The following is a 25760-nucleotide window of genomic DNA, read 5'->3' as shown; positions in this document are numbered from 1 at the left end:
AACAAATCTATAATACTTTAGAAATGTTACAGTGTTTTTTAATGGAAGCTCTGGGCTTTTGGATTAGAAAACCTTGGGGTAGGCTGGGCTTTGCTACTAAGTTGCCAAGGGTCTTTTCTGTTAAATATTTAACATGGGTGGGTCCCATTTTCCTTATGAATACAGTAACAATTCATTGGTTTATAAGTGTTATTGAACATATATTAGCTTCTTTAAAGTATGATAAATCCAGAGTGGCATACTCATGTGTAGATGGAAACTAGGCAGTTAATAGTAAGTGATTGAATGCTCATTTCACATTAGTAATAAATGATGTAAAAACTATAACAAAACAAAGAAAGTGCTTGCCAGTTGTTATTACCATTTGGTACATCTAGGTTGGCCAGATACTCCAGTTTTTCCCAGGAATCCAGAAATCTGCATATTTATGTAAATAGCCATTTTCTCAGTTATTTTCATGGCTTGAAATTTTGTCAAAATATCATATATGCCAGAGAAAATCAATTGAGGACATATAAAGAACTTAAGTTACTATACTGTAATTCATTTAATTGTTCAAAATAACTACTTTTTACCACATTATTTTTGGTTTTTAAAAAATATTTTTAGTTGTAGATGAACACAATACCTTTATTTTTGTATGTGCTTCTGAGGATTGAACCTAGTGCCTCATACATGCTAGGCAAGTGCTCTGCCACTAAGCTACAGCCCCAGCCCAATGCCGTATGTTTTTCAAGTCAGTGAACGTAGAGTGCATTCACAGTTTTAGCTTAAAGATAATTTTAAAAAATTATTATTATTATTTTGACCATGCTGGGAACTGAATCCAGGGTTACAAAAGTGCTAAGCAGGTGCTCCACTACTGATCTACATCTCCAGCCTTCAGATTGAACTTACTCTCGTATTAGTGCAGAAGGGGCAAGATAAACAAACAAATGTTATAATTTCAGATAGTGGTAAATGTAATGAAGAAAATTTGATAATTTGGGGGAGGGAGTAGAGTTTAGGTCCTTTGGCTTCTCTGAAGATGTGACACCTGAGTAGATATCTAAGTGTGAGAATGAGTTAACTATGTGGAGATTTGGGAGAAGATCATTGTAGGCAGAGGGTGAAATAAGAAGTTAAAAAAAAATCTTGAGTAATACTAACATTTTTGTCTTCTGTCTGCATGTTCATTTCTCTTGATCTTCCTTACACAGGTACTTGTTGTATAACTGAGTAGTAGAAATTCTCTATTGCCAATTTCAAAATTGAGGGCATGATTAGTTGTTGCGTCCTTTGAAGTTTTCACTTTATTAAAAAAAAAAAAAAAACAGCCCGTACTTTAGAGTTGAACCCATTTTTTAACTCCTCTTGTTCCAATAATAGAATTGTTTCTCTAGAAAAATTGAAATACATACTGAAGTAAGTGTTTTTTTTTTTTCTTTCAAAGAAACTACATTTTATGTCAAAAGAATGTAGATTCATTTGCAGTTAGGATTTGGAAAATGGAAATGAGAAAAGAAAAAGTCAGTTTATGTAGAATAAATGGTGGTTACTTTTAAGTGATATCTGAAATTAATTTACTTTTGTAGATTTTCATGAAATATTGATAGCAAATGTTCATTTTCTGTGTGGAGAAATGTTGAATCTGATTTCTTTTTAACACTTTCATAATTGAGCTTTTGAAATGATCTTTTTGAAAGATAAAACTTGAGTAACAAGGCAACAAAGTGGCTTAGGACTAAAGACAAGATTACTTTGAATTGGCAAAGCATTTTAAGCAATTGTGTCTGTCACATGGAATGACAAGAATTGTAACAAGTCACTCTGACAACTACCTATTCCATAGGGAGATTATGCTGAGTTCATTTGTAGGTTTATACTTAGCTTTAGCTGACAAAATGATACTTAACCTCTTTTACAGTTAGTCTTTATGTTTTCTGAATGAGTTGCCTTAAATATGACCTTAAAATGTGCGATTTTTAAAAAATTATTTATTTTTTAATTGTAGTTGAACACAATATCTTTATTTTATTTATTTATTTTTATGTGGTGCTGAGAATCAAACCCAGGACCTCACACATGCTAGGCGAGCGCTCTACCACTGAGCCCTAGTCCTAACCCCAGCCCCAAAATGTGTGATTATTTTTTAAAGTTATGAAACTTATTTTTGAAAGTATGTAAAAAGTGACTATCTAATTTGTATATAAGTGATTCAGAAGCATGTATGACATTCTTTGGAAGTTTTCTTTCTTTTTAAGGTTTTATTTGAAACTTTCCATGACTAAAAAAATAAATAATATAATATGCACTTCCTGAGAAGCAATAGATTATGTCATTGTTTTTAAAAGCTGAAATATATATTTATAACTATATGCTTTATAGTGTTACTTTGCTTTTACATTTAAGCTTCTTTCATGTAAGTTAAAACACATTTTCTTAGTTGAGTTCTTTGAAATTGTTTTTCTTAATAGTCTATTTTAATTGGGGGTAAGACGAAAAACAAAAAAGCTTCCTATTGTCACTCACTTGGGTTATGTTTTTCCTCACTAGATCCTGGCATATACTGAAGGGCTGCATGGAAAATGGCTGTTCACAGAGATACGATCCATCTTTTCTCGTCGTTATCTTTTGCAAAATACAGCCCTGGAGATCTTTATGGCAAACAGAGGTAATATGTTTCAGAAGTGTGTTGTTACAAAACCAAATTCCATTTCTCAGATTTCATTTTTGTACATATCATATTGTTTCCATTTAGATTGGATTTTGTAGTCTACCTAGTGCTCTACTGACCTCATTTTTTTAATACCACATGGATCTTCCTGGGCTTTCTCCATCCTCTTGATCACTTACAGTATAATTTGAATTTCTTTTCCTTTGCTGGCTGTATCACAGACTGATGCAGGATTGTGTAAATATGGGACATATTTAACCATTTATTCAGTTGCAGAGTTTTGACATCTTCAGCATTACTTAGATGCTTAAACTCCTTCTGGTAGGTGGCTGCATTTGGGAGCAGAAGAAGATAATCAAATGACTCATACATTTATCTTATCTTCTGTCTAATGTATTGCTATTTTTAAAGGAACCATCAGAAAATTACCTTGAATTGTCATGGTTGTTTTGTATTACATCATTCTTGAAAGTTGAGCTAAAATTCTATTTGTGGGTTTACAGTGGAACTTGGTGAAATCCATTAAGACAAGAAGGGGGACAAGTTTAATTTGAAGGAAAAGCATCATTGGGTATTAGTAAAGGTATATAAGGGAAAATATATAAAATCTGGTGATTTATTATACATATACTTGGTATATATGTAGGTTGATGGTTTCTTTTTTGTTTCTGTTTTCTGTAATCTACAAGTTGTTACTTTAAAAATCTACACACAACAGTATACATTCCATACATACATCTTTTCTCTTGAAATCATGTGTCATTAGGGAATCTAAATATCTTTAGGGAAAAATGTTTTTCTCTTTCCTAGGTGGCCTCTTCTCCACAAACACCTCTTTTCCCTAATGTAAACATTATTTGTCTAAGGCAGATAATCAAGGGAATGTTTCACACTTTAGTTCAGTCTGTATTCTTGTTGTCCCAAAGGAGTTGAAGCCTTACAATATTTATTACTTGCTCATCCTCATTCATTTTCTTTCTTAAAATTTCTTATGCACTCTTACTTTTGTGTGAGTGCTTTCTCTTGCCGTTCTCTGCTGGCCTTGGTCATATGCCATAACCTATGATGGATTTTTCTTCATGTTTTACCCCTGGATTCAATACAGTAGTGAATATATAAGGAAAGCTTATTTAAATGGTACATGACATTACTAAATATTTTGTAGGGTGCTTAATGAATGATTGATGAGTAGTTAGTAATGCCAGTATTTAAAAACGCAACATATATTTTCTTTTTGGCCTGAAGTATTCTTTTCAGGACAGATGGAGAAGAAGGACCACTTTCTGTATGAGCACTGTGGTCTGCATAGGGTTCTGATGTAATATTAACATAAAATTAAAATCTCAAGACTGATAACATTAATATCTCCACAGTCTCCTGATTTTATGACTGTTTTCATGTTTAAAGTGGATAAGATACAGAAGGCTCTTGTAAACTTACATCTGGTATATTGAATGTTTATATATTGATAGATGCTTCTTGATATTCTCAAACATGTATTAGAAGGCTCTTAAATTTGATATTAAGCATAGAGGAAAATTTTCCTTTAGGCCCCAAATTGTTCTGAATTATATGAACTTATGAAACATCAACATGTAAACATTGTAAAGAGAATTATTTTTAAGCTGTTCGTTATTGGAAATAAATAAATAAATGATGATTTCATAGCTGTATGTGTAGCTTTTAGTGTTCTATGGTTAACTATGTAAAATTGAATTTTAATAGTTCTTTCTAGTAATTCATAGAAATAAATTTGACTCATCAAAATTCAATTTTGTAAATTAAAAATTGTAGCTAGGTAATCTCATTTTCATATTACACAAATGTAACACCAGTTGTTAGAACTCCTGATAGTATTTAGAGAAAGAACCTTTTTTGGTAAGAAATATCAGAAGTAAAATGAATATCCTTTCTTGAATATTAACTAAAACTTTATATGTAGTATAATAAAAAGGACATTGTGAGAATTGTGTTTAATAGAGGATTGTATTGAATGTAGTGTAACTATTCCATTAGATCAAGAAGTCAGTTTCCCCAAAAGGACATCAAATTGTGTTCTAATTTTTAAAAAATTATTTGTCATAGTTGCTGTAATGTTCAACTTCCCAGACCCTGCAACAGTAAAGAAAGTGGTTAACTATCTACCTCGTGTTGGTATTGGAACCAGTTTTGGATTACCTCAAACCAGGTACTGTTTTATATAAGAAAATGTGGAAAATAATCTTCATTAGTATTCTCATTAACTATTAATACTCTTATTAAAATTAATCTCTATTAATATTCTTACTTATTTTGAAATGAATGTCTGTATTATGTTTCATAGTAATTGATGATTATTAGGTATTAAGTTTTATTTCATATCTGTCAATTCAATTGTAATATATGAATGGTAGAGTGTATAGCACAGAGTCAGCACTCAGCAGATTATCACTAAATATAGAATTCACTAGACTTTCCCAGCACCATAATAAAGGCATATGCAAAATATACTTTTTATCTCTTAGATAGAAAATTTTAATTTTCATATTTTAAAGTTACTATGTTTTTAAATATGTACCATGATATAAATATTGTGTATGTATGTGTGTTTATCTATTCTTTTTTTAAAATTTTTTTATTAGTTAGTTGCTCAAAACATTACAATGATCTTGACATACATACATTTGATTCAAGTGGGGTACGTAATCTTATTTTTCCACGTGTACAGATTGCAGGATCACATTGGTTATACAGCCACGTTTATACATAGGGCCATACTAGTGTCTATTGTATTCTGCTACCCTCCTCTCTCCCCTAAAAAAATATTCTTTTTTTTTTTAACTCAAGTTAGAAAGGTTCAGTTTTGCATTTGCTTTTGCCATTAAAAAATGTATGTATTACATGTTCATTGTAATGGCTGAAATGAAAAAGGGAGAGAATACCAAGTGTTAGATTAGATCCCAGAAGCACAGACAACAAAAACTAAAATAGACAAATAGGATTATATCAAACTCAAAACCTTCTGCTCAATCAAGAAAACAATTAACAGAGTAAATAGACAACCTATAGATGAGGCAGAAAATATTTACGAACTATAAGTCTGGGCAAGGGTAATAGCCAATATGACATTCAAACAACTAAATAGTAACAGAACAAATAATCCAACTGAAAAACAAGCAAAGGATTTGGACGGATGTTTCTCAAAAGAAGATATACAAATGGCCAATGAGTATATGAAAAACCATTGACAATCACTTAATTATCAAGGCCATGCAGATTAAAACCACAGTGAGGTAGCACTTTAAACCTTTAGAATGCCTTCATCAAAAACATGAAAGATAGCAAGAGCTGGAGAAGATGTGGATAAAAGGGAACTTTTGCATTCTGTGTAATTATAGATTTGTACAATCATTATGGAAAAAAGTATGGAGACTTCTCAAAAATGTTAAAAATCAAACTTTCATATGATTCAGCAGTCCTATTATGGGTATGATTCTAACAGAAATGAAAACAGTATATTGAAGATTTATCTGCACTCTCATGTTCATTGTAGCATTATTTTTTTTAAAGAGAGAGAGAGAGAGAGAATTTTAATATTTATTTTTCAGTTTTCGGCAGACACAACATATGTGTCATATTTGTATGTGGTGCTGAGGATCGAACCCGGGCCGCATGCATGCCAGGCGAGTGAGCTACCGCTTGAGCCACATCCCCAGCCCCTCATTGTAGCATTATTAACAATAGCTGAGATACAAATAAATCTAAATGACCATTAATGGCAACCCAAAAAAACACTTTAAATATGAAGACACAATTAGGATAAAGGTAAAATCGGGGAAAAAAAAGTATACCTTGTCACTGCTAAATTAAAACAAAAACAAACAAGAAGGTGGAATTATCATATAATTACTATATTAGTTTACTATGTTTTTCAATGTAAAGTACCACAACTGGTTGCTTAAACACTAGATATGTATCGTCTCACAGTTCTAGAGGTTGCTTAAACAATAGACGTGTTTTATCTCACAGGTCTGGAGGCTCCAAGTCCAAAATCAAGTTGTTAGTAGTGTTGGTTGCTTCTAAGGGATATGAGGGAAGGATCTGCTCCAGGTTCTCTCCTTGGCTTGTAACTAGCTGTCTTCTCCCTATGTCTTTTATATCATCTTCCCTCTGTCTGTCTCTATGGCCAGTTTTCCCTCTTATAAGGACATCAGTCATATTGGATTAGGGCCCACACTAATGAATTCTTTTTACCTTGATTATTTTTTTTAAATATCCTGCGTCTAAGTAAGCTTACATTCAGAGATACTGGGGGTTAGACTTCAACATAGAAATTTTGGGGAAGATACAATTCAACCCATAACAATTACTAAACAAACATGACTTTAAAATTTTTTTTTTTAGTTGTCAATGGACCTTTATTTTTATTTATTTATATGTGGTTCTAAGAATTGAATCCAGTGCCTCATACATGCTAGGCAAATGCTGTACCATTGTGGTATGACCCCAGACCCAAAGACAACTTTAAAACAAGAATAATATCAGAGAAAAGAATGATGTATCAATGACAAGAAAGCCAATTCACCAAGAAAGAACCCTAAATTATATACATTGAATAGAGCCTCAATATTCATGAAATAAAACCAGGTAGAACTGTAATGAAATACAAACAACTTCTCCCTGTTTGGTTAGTCATTGAGGGAACAGGTAGACAAAAACATCAAGAATAGTGAAGACTAAGAACATTATCAGTCAACTTATCATGTTTAAACCATTGTACCCAACTGTACATATGCATTCCTTTCTAGCACACCTGGAATGTTAGTCAGGTTGACCATATTTTGAACCCTAGAACAAATCTCAGTAAGGTTAAAAGTATCCAAATCTCAGATCCCAATGGAATAAACCAAAAATCAATTACAAAAAAACAACAACCTTGAATATCCCTGGATATTTAGAAATTAACACACTCTATATAAAGCAAGAGCCTACATATGAATTATAAGGGATATTAGAAAATATTTTGTACTAAGTGAAAATAACAATAGCCTATAAAAATCTGAGCATAAAGGAGAACATGAAGGACCCTTTTGGGATCATGGGAATTTTCCATTGTAACCGTTTTGGTATCACACAACTGTGTATATATGGAAAACCCATTGCATTATTTATGCCTAAAAAGAATGAATTTCACAATTACATATAATTGCATATATTATTACAGTGCACCAGTAAAAATAGGGGAAAAAGAATGAATTATGAATTTACTCTATGTTAATTATTCTTTAATAAACCTAATTTCCAAAAATAGAAAAGGACATTCTGCTTTAAAGAGTAACCAATGTAGTTAAGAACAAAAAGAAAGAAAATAAAAGGATGATCTGAAATGTTAATAAGGATATGTAGCTTAGGCACTCTAGAACCATGTAGGAGTACAAATTAGTATAGACACTTTGAAAAACAATCTTCCAGTTTTCTTATAAAATTACATATATACATAGTGTATATTGTTCCAGTTCTCTTAGGTATTTATCAATGATAGTGAAGATATAGATATACATTCACTTTTCAAAAAAATATTTTTTTTAGTTTTTGATGAACCTTTATTTTAATTATTTGTATGTGGTGCTGAGAACTGAACCCAGAGCCTCACACATGCTAGGCAAATACTTTTCCACTGAGCTACAACCCCAATCCCTACTTTCACTTTTAAGTAAATATTAATAGCAGTTTTATTCCAGTTCCACACTGGAAACATTTTTGATGACCTTCAACTGTGAATGAATAAACAGTTTGTACATTCATAGAATGAGATACTTACTACTCAGAAATCAAATGAACTGACTACTAATCACATGCAGCAACACAAAGACAATGCTAAAGTGCTATGCTAAGTAAGCAAAGAGGTTAGGCAAAGAAGTTGTGAGCTTCATACATCATACCACAGATTGTTTTTGTTATATGAAATTAGTGAAAAATGCAAAGCTCTGTGGTGACAGAAAGCAGATTGTTGTTTGCCAGAGGCCAGGACTTGGCAAAGGAATTTGAGGGGACTGTTGATAATGTGTCCTAATTGTGATAGTGGTTAACAAAATATGTATATTCACAACTGTTTAAGCCAGGCATGGAGGTGCATGCCTATAATCCCAGTGGCTCAGGAGGCTGAAGCAGGAGGATTGCGAGTTCAAACCCAGCCTTGGTAACTTAGCGAGGCCCTGTGTCTAAATAAAATATTAAAAAGGTCTGGGAATGTGGCTCAGTGGTTAAGTGTTTCTGGGTTCAATCATTCCCGGTACCCAAAAAGAAAAATAAAAAAACCCTGATCAAATTCCAGTTTTACACCAAGTTTGGTAAATGTAAATGTTACTCTATTAAATTGTATCACAGTCAAGATCATGGAATAATTAAGATCTCTAAACATTTAAAATATCTAAATTATAAAGTGGTTGTTCTATACTCATTTTAATATGTACTGTTAGTATGTTTGACTACTCATATTAAAATTTCCTACCTTTTTAATATTACTGAGCATTAAAAGAGAATAAAATCATGGCATTTGCAGGTAATTGGATAGAGTTGGACAATATTATGCTAAGTGAAGTTAGCCAATCCCCAAAAAACAAAGGTTGAATGTTTTCTCTGATATGTGGATGCTGATCCATAATGGAGATGGGGAGCAGAATGGGAGGAATGGAGGAACTTTAGATGGGGCAAAGGGGAGGAAGGGAAAGGGAGAAGGCATGGGGTAGGAAAGATGGTGGAATGAGATGAACATCATTACCCTAAGTACAAGTATGAAGACACGAATGGTGGGACTCTACTTTGTGTACAATCAGAGACATGAAATATTGTACTCTATATGTGTATTATGAATTGAAATGCTTTCTGCTGTCATGTATAATAAATTAGAGTAAATAAGTAATTTTTTAAAATTTCCTACCTTTTTGATAAAAATGATTAGATTTTTGCTTTATTATCTCATTAATATAATTTTTCTTGGTCGATATAAATATCAAATCTATATTTTAAGGACTATGTATATTAAAGCTTCTATCTCTAACCATTAATAAATCAGAATTCAAATATTTATTTTGTATGTGCATATGGATTTATTAATTAATATTGGTATTGTTCCAAGTAAACTACTAAGCATCTGAGAGAAATGTTAACCAAAGCATTTCTTATGTTATAAGGAGAGAGTATGGGAGTGTATATCTCTTCATTGTATGTTGATCAATTAGCTATCTTTAAATAGCACCTTCACTAATTATTTCCTTTTGTAGTAGGTATTGATTCACCATCAATACAATTTAGTTAACTAATTTAAGGACTGGGAAGAGTGGACACTGGGATCTCTTTCTATTGATTTAAATATATTAGCAGTGGAAACTTACAGTTTACTTTTAGATGCCTAATTTTATATTGATTCAAGCTTTTTATTACTGTTTATTCTATTCAGAATCTAAAGCAATGTTTTATTATAAATGAAGTTAAAGTAGTACACATAAACAGCAGTCAGGATGTTAGTAGAAACTGTGGTAAGTTTGGGGCTAAAAAACTTTCCAAGATGAATCACTCCCATGTCCCTTAGCAGTTAGACTTCAGTTCCTCACCAAGTCCTTCTCTCCATCTTCTTCCTGAGTATCTATTTGCATCACAGGAGAGCTGGCTTCCTACAGAGTAAGTGGATCAGGAGACATTGAGGAAGAAGCCCCAGTGTCTTTTTGTGACTTGCCATTGGTAGTAGCACTCCATCATTATGCCACATTGCATTCATCACAGGTGAGTCAGTAAATACATGCCAGGATCTAGGAGAGGGGAGTTATGCTCCAGCTCTTGTGGATGTATGTCAAAACTACATCAGGTCACAACTTTTATGTAAACAAAGTGACCTCCTGTGTTATAAGCAATTGTTGTTTTATAATGCTGGTAATGATTTTAATTAGATAATTTTATAATTTAATGAAGAATTTCAGGGCTAGAGTACAATTCAGTTGTAGAGTGCTTACCTAGCAAGTGCAAGACTCTGTTCAATCCTCAGCATGGCAAAAATAAATAGTTGGGACAAGTGATAAGAAGTTTATGATCAAGGCATTGTAGTCGTGATTTGGGGACTGGAGATGGGTTGCCTTGTATGGGTGGTCAAGAATATCTTCTTATGTGACTTTTACATTTTGATTTGAAGAAACAGAACCAGCTAACCTTTGAAAGTGTATGGTGTATGTGCAAAGGCCCTGAACAAAGAGAGCTTCCAGTGTTCTAAGAAATGCTAGAAAGCAAGTATCAGTGGAATTTAGTAATTTAGGGCATTCAATTTATGGGATTTGGAGATAGATTTAAGAGTGATTAAGAGAGGGAGATGTTCAGTATATCTACTCAAGTCTCAGCTTGAGCTTCTTAGTGGCACTTACTGAGACTAGGAACACTGGAGAAGCAGTGTTTGTGTATATACCTTTCTGTCCTTATATCAAGGTTGGTGGGGAGGATGTAAATAGACAAAAATTGGGTTTAGTTTTAGATGTTTTAAAACTGAGACCCAGGAAAGATGTCCAGTTTGAAATATTGTATAAGATATAAGAAAGTATATATGGAGCTCACAAGAAAGGTATATTTATTGGAACACAGTACCATATATGATGAAATTTAAAGCCATAAGAGGGAATGAGTTCATCTGGGGAGAGATTGTAGGATGGCAAGAGTAACTAGAGGTGCAGCTTAAGGAAATTCTGCATTGGTTTCAAAACTTGACATAAAGCCATTGAGAGAAGATGGTCTTTTGCAAAGATCAAATAAAGGAAATAGAACATCTCCCTTCCTCCGTCTTCAAAACAAACAAATAAGAATAAGATGGCTCAACACATAGGAGATCTGGACAATGTGATGCTAAGGATGATAGATAGTATTTAAAAATGAAAAGGTCTGATGAGAAAAGACACAGATGGAAAACTGTTCCTTGCATTTAGCAGCAGCAGGTTTTGACTGCCAGATGGTTGTATGTTGTGAATTTGGCCCACAGTATCAACAAGGTGTCCTTGGCAAGCAGGTCCCTGTATTTTGTTGGAATTTATGAACTGCCCGCTCTTGTTTAGGTGTGATAACCCCTGCAGTCGGGGCCATGAAGACAAAGCTTCTGACTTGTGGACCAATAGGACATGTGACAGTAGAGACAATGTGCTAAATCCTTACCCACCTCTGACACTAATGGCAAAGAATTAGTCCTACTGTGACTTTTCTACCTACCTTTGGCTCTTCTGGAGGATTCTGACACTTCACGACCACTTGCAGTATGTGCATGTGCATGTCAATACTAGTTTTAAGCCATAACAACAAATGCGTTGAGTCAGCTCTGTCTCCACTCACAGCATCATTTTAGTTTCCCTACTTCGTGGTCATCTTTTTTTGCTCAATTCTATCATTTGAATTCAGGCTCCACCTCCCCTTTCCATGTAGGAGCAATAACCAAGAAGTTTAATACATGTTTGTAAGGGGTTGTACCAGCTACCAGGAGATCATATTCTCTTACAGCCAGAAGCTTAGAGAAGTGCAGGAGAGGAAGGCATATGAGGCTGCACGGCCAGAGTGGTGGGAAGGCTTTTATCTTCTTTGATTTTTCTTTCCAGGGTCTGAGCCACTTTCTCCCTCCGTACATCCCAGAATCAAGAGAGCACCTAGATCTGAGGCTTATTCTTTTGCCCCACAACTGCAGCCACGACTCTGCCATGCAGTACTGCATGCTTTGGCCAGTCCTGTGCCTAGCTACCCCTTGAAGTAGTATTTTGGACAATTGTAGCTTTAAATACCTCCACCTGAGGAACAGAAATGCCTCACATCAGTAGCCTCCTAAGCTTTGATCTTTAGAAAATAGAAGCAAGCTCAATACACAGCAAGAAAGAAAAGATCATAGCAGAAATCAGTGAAACAAGTAAAAACAGTAAAGAAGGCTGATGACACTAAAGTAGATTCTTGAAAAACATTGGTAAATTGACAGACTTTAGGCAACCATGGAAACATAAAGAGAAGGGACATAAATTACCAAAACCAGAAATAAAAAACAACTGATCATAAATGTAAAGGTTAATTTACACATTACTACTGATGATATAGGATTTAGAAGGGTTAGGAAGGAACACCCTGAATAACTTCATGCCATTAAATTAGACAACCTGGAATATATGGGCATATACCTAGAAAATAGAATGACCAAACTGACTCAGGAAGAAATTGAAATCTGAATAGGTAAGCCTTTAAAAATCTTCCCATAAAGGGGCTGGGGTTTTAGCTCAGTGGTTGAGCACTTGCGTGAGGCACTAGGTTTGGTCCTCGGCACCACATAAAAAAATAAATAAATAAAACAAAGATATTGTATCCATCTACAACTAAAAAATTTTTGATAAAGAAAAGCCTAAGCCCAAATAACTTTACTATCATATTTTTAAAGTAGATCCTTTACAAACCTTCATAATCCTTCATATACTCAGTAAGCTACAGGAGAACATGCCTCCTAACTCATTCTGTAAGGCCAGTGTCACTCTAATAACAATACGAAAGGCAGAGCAAGAAAACAGGAAAAAACTATAACACAATATTGCTCACTAATATAGATACAAACATCCTTTACAAAATTTAACCAACCAAATTCAGCAACATATAAAGAGGAGTATAAAAAGACCATTTGGATTTTATCACTGGAAGACACATTGATTTAAATTTGAGAATCAATATATGTTGTGCACCAACTTAATAGAATAAAGGACAGAAATCACATGGTCATCTCAACAGACAAAAGAAACAGTACTTGACAAAATCTAACAAACATCCATGATTAAAACTTTTAACTCAATAGAAAATAGAAGGAAATTCCCCAAAATTGATAAAAATCATCTACCAAAAAGCTTCATAGCATACATACTCATATTCTCCCTATTTTATTGAAATTGAGAAGCTGAAATTCAATGTGTCCTGAATAGCCAAAAATAATTTTTATAAAGAAGAAGAAAGTTTAGAGGACACTACCTAATTTCAAGACTTATTGTTTAATTCTTTTAGATATGCATGACAGTATTTTGATACATACATTTTGATAAATGTAGTTAAAACCACAGAAGTTAGGACATGGTGTTTTTACAAGGATAGATATATAAATCAATAGAATGAGTTGAAAATGAAGAAATCAAACTTTACATATATGGTCAGTTGTTTTTCAGCAAATGTGTCAATACAGTGAAGAACAGATAGTCTTTCAAAAAGTAATGCTGAGGCAACAAGACGTTCAACACACAAACAACTTAGGTGTTGCTGGGCAAATGGTGCATGCCTTTAATTCCAACTATACGGGAGGCTGAAGCAGGAGAAGTGCAGGGACCTGGCCAGCCTGCGTACCTTAATAAGATCCTGTCTCAGAATAAAAAATGCAGTAGACTGGGGGTTTAGCTCAGTGGTGGAATTCTTGCCTCGCATGTGTGTGGCCCTGGGTTTAATTTCTAGTATTGCAAAACAAAACAAAAAATAACTTGGATGCTTACCACATACTACTCATAAATGTTAACTCAAACTATGTTATAGGCTATATATGTAAGAGCTGAAACTGTAAAATGTGTGCAAGAAAACATGGGAGCAAAATTTTTGATGTTGAAACAGGCAAACCATCCTTGGATGCCACACCAATAGCATGATCCATAAAAAAAAAATAGATGAAGAGATGAACTTAATCAAAATCCAAAATATATCACAAAGTAAATGAAAATATTTTTATGTCATATATCTGACAAACCACTTTGTCTTATGTATGTACATATATTGCCAATATGGTGTATATAGATAGATATGTAAAAGTAGACTTATGGGAATTAGCTTATGTTATTATGGAGATCAACGAGTCCTGTGATACGCCATCTTCAAGCTGGAGACTCAGGAAAGCCCCTGGTATAATTCAGGTACTTGGAAAATCAGGGCAGCTGATGGTCAATTCACAGGCCAGAAAGCCCAGGAATTGGGCTGGTGCAGGATTGAGGACAGAGAACCAGGAGCTCCTCTGTCCAAAGGCTGGAGAAAAAGAACCTGTGTTCCAGGTCAAGAACAGAAGAGAATTTACCCTTCCTCCTTTTTTTGTTGTTCAGTCCTAGATTATCTGATGTCTACTTACTTTGGGGACTATCTGCTTTACTCTGCCTGTCAATTCAAATGCTAATCTCTCTGGCAGTGTTCTCATAGACATATTTAGAAATTATTTTTCCCCAGCTCTCTTTGATATACCTTAACCTGGTCAGGTTGACGCATAAAATTAACCATCACCGTTTTACATCCAGAATGTATAAAGAACTCTTACATCTTAATAATAAAACACAGGCAACCCAATTAATGGAGGAAAATATTTGAAAAGTCGTTTCATTGAAGATTGTAGAACTTACTGAAACCACATGAGAAGATGCACAATGATGGACATTTAAACTACCATAAGATAATGAACCCTATTATGTATAACTTTTACATTCTGCAAAAATTTTAAATAATAATAAAAATAAACTACAACAAGATGCCATTTCATACTCACTTCAGTGCAATAATAAAAACACAATACAAAACAAGCATTCCAAGGATGTGGAAATTGGTTCATACACTGGAATGTCCAACCACTTTGGAAAACAATTTGGCAGTTACAAAAAGGAAGTTGAAGATAAACTTGGCATATAAAAAGTTCCACTCCTAAGACTCTACCCCAAAGAAATGAAAACATATATTCATATCTTCATAGTAACATCATTTACAGGGCCAGGGTTGTGGTTCAGTGGTAGAGCACTTGCCTAGCATGCGTGAGGCACTGATTTTGATCCTCAGCACCACATAAAAATAAAGTATATTGTTGTAATAACTGTACAACTCCAGAAATTTTCTTTTTAAATATTGACTGGTAAGGTATGTAAATTAATCTCAATAAATCTTTTAAGGAAATAGTTATTTGTCCTTTGTGAAGGAAGACTAATGACAATATACATAGGTCTGAAACTCTGGATGTTATAAAAATCCTGCCACCTGTTTTCCATTATTCTCAGTATTGATCAGTTATATCCAATAGGATTTACTTTTTATTAACTTGGCTTTCTAATAAGCTATATAAGAAAATCTCAGTAGTTTCTCCTGCCTCTGTTCCTTTGTATAAATAGAAGAATGAATAGTTAGAATACTCTATTTCTTCTTGTTACAAATGTTATGCAAGTATAATATTGAAATTTGTAATATACAAATGTGTTATCTTTAAGAAGTGACTATTAAAATTGATGGACTTATTAATATAATTTTGTATGCATTTTGTAGTTACTATGATTCCTTCTCTTTATATGAGTTAACTAGTTAATTATTAGCCGTTCTCTTATTAAATAATTCAACCTTCATGGAACCTGGATATTATAATGGCATTGCAGTGACAGCTTACCTGAATGGTAATGTGTATAATAGACCTGTGCCTACTCCATATCACTATTAACCATTAATAGTAGATAGAAATATCTCTACTATTTATTAGTTTAACATCATTGGAACTTTTTAGTATTATATATTTCATTGGGTATGAATAAGCACAGATAATTCATGATTTAGTATTGTAATATAATTAATCTTAAGTTTAGTTTCTTACACTGAATTCTTTTTTTTGCAGGCGTATTTCATTAGCAAGTCCACGTCAGCTTTTTAAAGCTTCTAATATGACCCAGCGATGGCAACACCGAGAGATTTCAAATTTTGAGTACTTGATGTTTCTCAACACAATAGCAGGTAATCTAAGTCCACACACTGAGTGACTTCAAATAATGAGTTATTTATTATGAAATGGTTAGATTATTTTGGGTAGTTTATTTTTGCTACTATTATTACTGTTAGAAAACCTCGTAAATATGTTGCTAACAGTTTCCAGTTTTGTATATGAACAGTTGGCTACTTGGGAGAAATTAAAAGTGAATATAAAAGGTTTTTGCCAAAAAGGAGAAAAGAAGAATTTATGACTCTTTAATATAGAAAGAATGGGCTCATTGTGCATGGTAGAATTGAAGAACAATATAAAAATTTTAAGAACCTGTTAACCCATTAAGTTCCAAGTTGTCAGTTCTGAAAATATTTCAACAAAATTGACATAGACATATTAAAATAGATTAGAAATTCTAATACAGAGTTTGCATTATATTTTTTATTTTATTAATTAATATTAACTAATATAATTATATTAAAATGTTATTCTACAATCATCTGCTATATAATTATATTTTATATTAGGTTCTCTATTTAAGTATTTGTAGGTATCCTATATCTGAAACAATGGGATAAAATTGGTTAATAACTTAGGTAGAAATGTGTTATATGATGAAACAATGAATTGCAATATAGAAAAAATAAAACTGAGTAAAATATTAACCAAAGGAATATTCATATTGTGACCCACATATGAAAATCTGAAGACCAAATGACCCTATCTAATCATAAAATACCATAGAAAATTACCCACCAACACTATTTCCTTGAAATTGAATAAGGCATAGAAATGTGTCATTAATTTTCATTTGTGACAACTAGAATAAAGAAAATGGAATGTATTTGTGAGACATTCAAGATTCATTTCAGCAGACTGACTTGGTTTGTATTTGAGGCCCAAAGGACATACAGGGAGAACATGACATGTCATTTAGTCTCAGAGAAATGATTTGAAGCACAAATGTGAGTATAGAGTGAGTTTCCCTTATCCAGAATGCTTAGGACCAGAAGTATTTCAGATTTGGATGTTGGTTTGAATTTGGGAATGTTTGCATAGACTTTACTAGTTAAGTATCCCTAATTCCAAAAATGCAAAATCCAAAATGTTCTGTAATCTGAAACTGTGTCCTCAAAAAGTTTCAGAATTTGGATTTTCAGATTAGGAATGCTCAACCTTTATTACTTGAATCTAGATAAAGGGGGTATAGATTTAATAAAATAAACAAAAAGGCTATAGGGCTTAAAATATCGCAGAGAGACGGAAATTATATTCACTCAGTTTGGGGAATAAGGAAGAAATAAGGAAAACTTTCAGTGGTTGTGCAAGAATGGATATTATTTTTGTTAGCAGAGGAGGGAATTGCAAGTTATAAGTCATTTCTTGGAAGTCTGAAAGCATAAAATAGAATAGGATGATGGGAAAATATCAAGTATATCTGGAGAACAATAGCATAGTTTGTTTATCTGCTGATGTGTGTGCAATCTGTATATTCCTATAACGTCGAGAAGAAAGAATGTTAGCAGCTTGAGGAAATAGTAGTCAGTTCATTGGGAAATTTTTGAAAGTTTTAAAGTACATAAACAATATTATAACTGTACAAAAAAATTACTTGGAAGGTGTATGTAAGATAAATTGGAGTTAAAAGGGACTAGGCAGACATTCAAGTTGGAGAGCAATTACATATAAAGGTATAAGAGCTGGTGTTAGAGAGGTATCAGTGGACATTGAAAGGAAAGATCAATATCATAAGAGTTTGCAAGGCACCAAGCATTCAATATGCAGCTGACTGAATGTAGGGGTAAATGGGAAGAAAGTGTCAGGAACGACTTCCTGGCTCTGGGTCTCAACTGTTGGGAAAATGGTAGTGCCATTAGCAGAAATTCATAGAAGGACAATGGTTGTGCTGCTCTGGCAAGACAGCCAAGTTAAGTATCAGAAAGAGAGTTTGGGATCATGTAGGCCCAAGAAGAGATAGGACACTGGATTTCATCTGCATAGATAAGATCATCTAGGTAGATAATACAGAAGATATTCAGGTAAGTTCAGGGAAATACTGTGTCTGAGGGAAAAAAATAAGGGAAGTTAGTAAGAAGAGAAAATAATGAGCGGTCCTGAAAACTGTATATAGTAGGAAGAGAACTGAGGTAAATCAAATGTTTTGAGAGGCAAGCAAGAGTGAAGAAGGCATTTGTCACCTATGTCAGGTGTTATGGGAAGGTAGGGGAAAATTAAGAATGAATATAGAATAGACTTTTGTGTTTGGCATTTGGGGAATTACTGATTACTCATGGGGATTCATTATTAAAGCAAGCAAAGCAAATTGTTGGTGTGGAACTATATGGTTGGGGATTAAATGGGAACTTGGGTGTAGATTAGAGTATTCTTAAATGTGATAGGACAGAAAAGATAGGTTAAGGCAGAGAAGAGAAACCCACAAAGATGGAGAAGGAGAAAGGATAATAGTTCAGGTTCTGAGGGACACAGGTTCAAGAGCTCAGGTAAAGGAAACTCTTAGCAAAGAAGAAAGATCCTGCTAGAGAAGTGGGGACAAGAAAAGGGAGTATTGTGAAGAATCAGAAGTTGAGGGGTTCACATTGACAAGTCTTAATTTTTCAAAAAAGACTCATCTTATTGGGGTTAAGCAGTGAACAAAGTCTGAACAGTTATGTTGATGTTGGTTGGGATTATATAACTAGTTATTAAACGGATTTTTCCCCATTTTTTTTGGTACATTACAGTTGAACATAATGATGGAATTTGTTGTTACATATTTGTACATGCACACAAATAACAATATAATTTGGCCAATATCACTCCCCCCACCCCGAACCTCCTACTCTTTGGACCCTTTTCTCTACTGATATCCCTATGATTTTCATGAGATCCCTGTCCCCTACCTTTCTTATCCTTTTTTCTCTCTAGCTTCTACATATGAGAAAACATATGACCCTTGATCTTCTGAGTTTGGCTTATTTAGCTTAACACCATGGCCTCGATTTCCATCTATCTACCTGCAAATTATATACTTTCATTTTTCTTTATGACTGAATAAAATTTAATTGTGTATATATATATCACATTTTCTTGAACCATCCATTGTCATCCATTGATCGACACCTGGGCTAGTTCCATAGTTTGACTCTTGTGAATTATGCTACAATAAACATGTGTATGCATGTATTGCTATAGTATGATGACTTTAATTCTTTAGGGTGAATACCAAGGAGTGGTATTACATGGTGGCTCCTAGCCTAGTTTTTTGATGAATCTCCACACTGATTTCCATAGTGGTTGTACTATTTTACAATCCCATCAACAATGTAAAAGTGTTTCTTTTTCTCCTCATTCTCTCCAGAATTTTTAATTATTTGTATTATTATTTTTCGGAGTTTTTTTTTTTTTTTTTTTTTTTTTTGGTGGTACTGGTAATGGAACCCAGGGCCATGTGCATGCTAGGCAAATACTCTATCACTGAGCTACATGCCCAGACCTATTATTTGTATTCTTTTTTTAATTAGTTTTTTTTATTTATATATGATAGCAGAATGCATTACAATTCTTATTACACATGTAGAGCACAATTTTTCATATCTCTGGTTGTATGCATAGTATATTCACACCAATTTGTGTCTTCATACATGTACTTTGGATAATAATGTCCATCACATTCCATCATCATTTCTAACCCCATGCCTCCTCCCTTCCCCCTCACCCCTCTGCCCTATCTAGAGTTTGTCTATTTCTCCCACGTTCCCCCTCCCTACCCCACTATGAATCTATGAATCAGTCTCCTTATATCAGAAAAAACATTTGGCATTTGGTTTTTTGGGATTGGCTAACTTCACTTAGCATTATCTACTCTAACTCCATCCATTTACCTGCAAATGCTATGATTTTATTCTCTTTTATTGCTGAGTAATATTCCATTGTGTATATATGCCACATTTATTTTATCCTTTCATCTATTGAAGGGCATCTAGGTTGGTTGCACAGTTTAGCTATTGTGAACTGTGCTTCTATAAACATTGATGTGGCTGTGTCCCTTTAGTATGCTGTTTTTAAGTCCTTTGGGTATAGTCCTAGGAGACGGATAGTTGGGTCAAATGGTGGTTCCATTCCAAATTTTCCAAGAAATCTCCATACTACTTTTGTTGGCTGCACCAATTTGCAGTCCCACCAGCACAGTATGGGTGTACCTTTTTCCCCAAATCCACACCAATACTTATTGTTGTTTGTCTTCATAATAGATATGAATAGACTAGAGTGAGATGAAATCTTAGAGTACTTTTGATTTGCATTTCCCTAATTGCTAGCAATGTTGAACATTTTTTTGTATATTTGCTGATTGATTGTATATCCTCTTCTGAGAAGTTCCTTGGCCCATTTATTGATTGAGTTATTTATTTATTTATTTTTCGGTGCTTAGCTTTTTGAGTTCTTTACCCTAGAGATTATTGCTCTATCTGAATTGCTTTGGTATGAGGGGTAAAGATTTGCTCCCAAGATGTAGGGTCTTTATTCACATCACAGATGGTTTCTTTTGCTGAGAAGAAACTTTTTAGGTTGAATTCATCCCATTTATTGATTCTTGATTTTAATTCTTGTGCCAAAGGAGTCTTATTAAGGAAGTTGGGGCCTAATCCCGCATGCTAGATATTACGGCCTACTTTTTCTTCTATTAGAGGCAGGGTGTCTGGTTATTTGTATTCTTAATGACTACTGTTCTGATTGGTGTGACATGAAATCTCAGTGTAGTTTTGAATTGTATTTCCCTAATTGCTAGGGATGTTGAACATTTTTTCATTTGTTTGTTGACCATCTGTGTTTTTTTTTTTTTGAGAATTATCTGTTTAATTCATTTGCCCTTTTATTAGCTGAGTTATTTGTTTCTTGGTGTTAAGATTTTTTAGTTCTTTATATATTCTATATATTAATGCTCTATCAGAAGAGTAGCTAGGAAACATTTTTTTCTCATTATTTAGGTTCTCTCTTCACATTCCAGGTTGTTTCTGTGCTGCACAGAAGCTTTTTTGATTTGATGCTATCCCATTTATTAATTCTTGGCATTATTTCCTGAACTTTAGGGGTTTTATTGAGAAAGTTGTTGCCTTGCCTGTTTGTAGGAGTTTTCACCCTACATTTTCTTCTAGGAGTTGCATAGTTTCTAGTCTAATTTCTACATCTTTGATCCATTTTGAATTGGTTTTTGTGCAGGGTAAGAGATAAGGGTGTAGTTTCATTCTTCTGTATATTGATAACCAGTTTTCCCTTCACCGGTTTTCCTAGTACTTGTTTAAAAGACTCCCTTTTCTTCACTATATATTTTGGGCACCTTTGTCAAGGGTCAGATGACTGTATCTTTGTGAGTTTGTCTCTGTGTCTTCTATTCTGTACCATTGGTCTATGTGTCTGTTTTTATGCCAATACTGTGTCCTTTTTGTTACTATAGCTCTGTAGTAACATTTGAAGTCAGGCATTGTGATGCCTCCAGCATTGCTTTTTTGGCCTAGAATTGCTTTGGTTATTCTGGGTCTCTTATTCTTCTGAATGAATTTTAGGACTGTTTTTCTAGTTTTGTGAAGATTGTCATTGTATTTTGATGGGGATTGCATTGAATCTTTATATTGCTTTTGATAGTATGGTCAAAACATCAGTTCTGCCTCTCCATGAACATGGAATGCCTTTCCATCTTCTGAGGTCTGCTTCAGTTTCTTTCTTCCATGTTCTGTAGTTTTCATTGTAGAGGTCTTTCACTGCTTGGTAAGATTTATTCCTAGGCATTTTATTTTATATTTTGAGGATATTGTGAATGGAATTGTTTTTCTGATTTCTTTCTTGCAGATACATTATTAATGTATATTAAAACTATATATTTTTATATCTGTTTCATAACCTGTAACTTTACTAAATTTGTTTATTAGCTCTAGCAGTCTTTTGGTGGCGTTTTTTGGATCTTCTAACTATACGATCATGTCATCTGCATACAATCACAATTTGACTTCTTCCACTCCTGTTTTCCCCCTTTTATTTCCTTCTCTTGCTTAATTGCTCTGGCTAGAATTTCTAGCACTATATTAAATAGGAATAGTGAAAGTGGATATCCTTACTTTGTTCCGGATTTTAAAGAAAATCTTTCAGTTTTTCCCCATTGACTATGAGCTTGGCTTTGGGTTTTTCACATTTAGCCCTAAAGGGATTTTAAGTAGTAAAATGAGACTAGAAACATAACAAGTTTATGTGCATATTTGCATGAAGTAAATCACTTAACCCAACTTAATTGAATGCATTGTAATGATTGTAAAGCATTTATTTCATGAAATAGTCCCTTTTCTCAAATAACTTTCATTTACTGTGTCTTTAAAATATATTCTCTGTATATTCTTTTTAAAAAGTAGAATCAATAAATTGTTTGAATGTTTTTATATACACTAAAGTATAGAGTTAAGTGACTTGTGTTTTTTTACTTCTTTTACAGTATTAATCTATACCGCATTCAAGTTTTTATATTATGATACAGTAATCATTCTGTAGCTATACACTAAATTTAACTTAATTAAAAGTCTGAACACTAAGCTGGTGCATGCTTTTTTGAGGATACAGTAAGGTTTGGATTATTTTAAATTATTTAAGCAGCATGGACAAGATGAGGATTTTGGTGTTTAATAATCTCTAAATCAGATGGAGAAGAAAGGGGAAAAAAGAGGGATCACAAAGACTTCTTTTTGCTACTAAGCTTAATGATTTTTTTTCTGGGATAAATTAAACATATTGACAGAAACATGTGGTGATATGATTAACTTGCAGTGACAAATTGCCCTTGTTTTCATGTTTTTAAAAACTGTTTCCAGGTCAAAGAAGACCTCTATCACTCTAATTATCCTCAAGCCCAAGATGAATAGAGTAAAATGAAGTTATCAGATCATAAAAAGGCTTTAAATACCAAGAGTCTATGTCAAGAACTACTTTAATAGTCATCTGTGTATTGATATGTCATTTGTGTTTGAGAAAGAAAAAGGAATGACTATTATAGAATGTATAGTGAAAATGGAATTCAAACAATATTAATATTTTTTTCTCCCTTCTACTTTAGCCATTAAACTTCTTTCACACTGACTTTTATGTAACTGGGGTTATAGGTTGGTAAACAGTTGAGTTAGGATTCAGGGGTGTGCATACTGGATGCAGAAGGAATGAGCTTATTCACTGTGCAGTCTCCCTGGAGTGGTGGTACCCAGGGAATGACTGTGCATGCGTAGATGGGCTGCCTTATCCTTTGACTTTGCACTTTTAGTAACTCAGTGTGTCATTTCATGTCATTGGTGTTACAAGAAAATATAGGGGAACATGTGGCAGGTTAAGTAGGAGCAACATTAATAATGCTGTGCATTGTTTTTAAAGAACCATACAATTCAAAACTGCCAGGTAAGTTTCAGTTATTTAGTACAACTATCTTATTCCACATATGACTGGCAAATTATCTACAGGGGTAAAATCAGTTAAACTCAGTTGGTTAGTTGGTTAATTAGTGTGAGATCAAGAATTCTGGTTTTTAAAAACCTCTATAAAAACTGTAATTTCTTTTTAAAAAAATGTCAATAAAGAAGGTGTTGGGCTTGGGACTTGCAGCTAAGTGGTAGAGTACATACTTGGCATGCATAAGGCCCTGGCTTCAATCCCTAGCACCTCCCTGGTCCCCCAAGAAGGGAATTTTATTTGTGGTATTACTTTATTTCAAGTAATAAAAATCAGTCAAATGTAATTTAAAAGAACATAAACTTTAAGACCAGAATAACTGGATTTGGATATGATTTACTCATTACTAGTCATGTGACTAAGATCAAATTACCTAACCTATTGTGCCTCAAATTTTTCATCAATAAAATGGAGATGATGCTCATTTCATAGGGTAAATATGAAGTTTAAATGAGATAATGTATAACTAGTACTTAAATAGTGGCTGCCTCTCAAAAATTGTTAGTTAAGATTTGAGATTGTAGTTCAGTGGTAATCTTTGCCATGTAGGCACAAGATACTGGATTTTATCCCCAGCTCCACCATACAGTCAATCAATATTTTTTATCATATATATATACATATATATATAGTTTGTTTATCATATATATATTTATCATTTCTTTTTATTTTCAACTAAAATTGGCTTTCTTTTCCCCTACTAGGACGAGGTTATAATGACTTAAATCAGTATCCTGTATTTCCCTGGGTCATCACTAATTATGAATCAGAAGAACTAGATCTTACCTTGCCAAGCAACTTCAGAGATTTGTCCAAGGTAATTTCTCAGTAATCATCTGGAATATAATTGTCTTCCATATAACAATAAATTTGATTTTCTTTAATTATTTTCACATGACTTTTAAAAATCTTTTAAATATATTTATGCGTTTGATACATTTGTCTTAAATGAATTTTCAAGCTTAAAAGTAGAATATTGAATATATATAATAAAATTGATAATTAAAATATTTATTTTCCCATGTATATTCAAGAGTATTAGCATTTGGTAAAGCAGAGGAATAAATCATGGGCGGTACTACTGTAAGTGACTCTGTGCTACTCCAAGTCACTAACTTTTCTCTATTACCACTTGGCCTTCTGTGATACATTCCTCACTGCAACAATATGGATCTTCTTTAAGTCTAATTTTGAATCCTGTAATTCCCATGCCTGAACTTAACTTCCTTGACTTAATATTGAATGCAGAATAAATCTTTCCCAGTTCAGACCTTTTCTTCTCTGCCTTAATGCTTCATCTCGACTTTGCAAGTAACATACCTTCATCCTCTAGGTCACCTCCTTAGGGAGAGCATTACTGACTCCTTTTTTTTTTCCCAGGTTTGACTCTGTTTCTTTCATATCACCTACCATATCTTGGGTTTTACATATTCTTCTACCACATGTTTTGGTTCTTCATATCTCCCTCACTAAGCTCCTTTAAGACAATTCTTTTTTTATGCCTTTATTTTATTTATTCATTTATTTATATGTGGTGCTGAAAATTGAACCCAGTGCCTCACGTGTGCTAGGCGAGTGCTCTACTGCTGAGCCACAACCCCAGCCCAAGACAGAATTCTTGTTCATCATTTTCTTTCTCCCTCTGACTAACATGCTACTCAATGGATGTGTTAAAAGTTCTCAGAATGCCAGATTTATTGCTCTTAGTACTGGCTTCCTTCAAGAACATATATATATCTTCCTTTTTTAAAACTTTTTTAGATCCATCTTAGGCCACAGTACAGTATTTAAATAAAGTTCTACTGGTACCAATCATAGCAGAAGTGCAAGATTCTCAGTGATATTCACTCAGAAGATTGTTGCTTAGTTTCTGCAGGTCCCAATATCACTGGTACCAGCTCACTCACCTATCCA

The 25760-nt window shown here is 33.5% G+C and overlaps 1 protein-coding gene across 4 annotated transcripts in view; it reads left to right on the top strand.

Annotated features, from left to right (window-relative positions):
- Lrba (LPS responsive beige-like anchor protein) overlaps positions 1-25760 on the top strand; it is a 683057-nt gene that overhangs the window by 482370 nt on the left and 174927 nt on the right. For all 4 annotated transcript variants that reach the window (XR_013344428.1, XM_026384651.2, XM_077803581.1 and 1 more), the window contains exons 41-44: positions 2536-2653; positions 4742-4844; positions 16287-16402; positions 24551-24663. Coding sequence is in view for 3 of the 4 variants with exons in the window: in XM_026384651.2 (XP_026240436.2) it covers positions 2536-2653; positions 4742-4844; positions 16287-16402; positions 24551-24663 (450 nt within the window). In the remaining variant the exon portion in view is untranslated. The remainder of the gene's footprint in view (positions 1-2535; positions 2654-4741; positions 4845-16286; positions 16403-24550; positions 24664-25760) is intronic.

The sequence above is a fragment of the Urocitellus parryii genome, chromosome 10 (genome assembly GCF_045843805.1).
Source record: "Urocitellus parryii isolate mUroPar1 chromosome 10, mUroPar1.hap1, whole genome shotgun sequence".
Classification (NCBI taxonomy): Eukaryota; Metazoa; Chordata; class Mammalia; order Rodentia; family Sciuridae; genus Urocitellus; species Urocitellus parryii.
The sequence above is the reverse complement of the archived record's forward strand: the minus strand, read 5'-3'. Positions and strand labels throughout refer to the sequence as shown.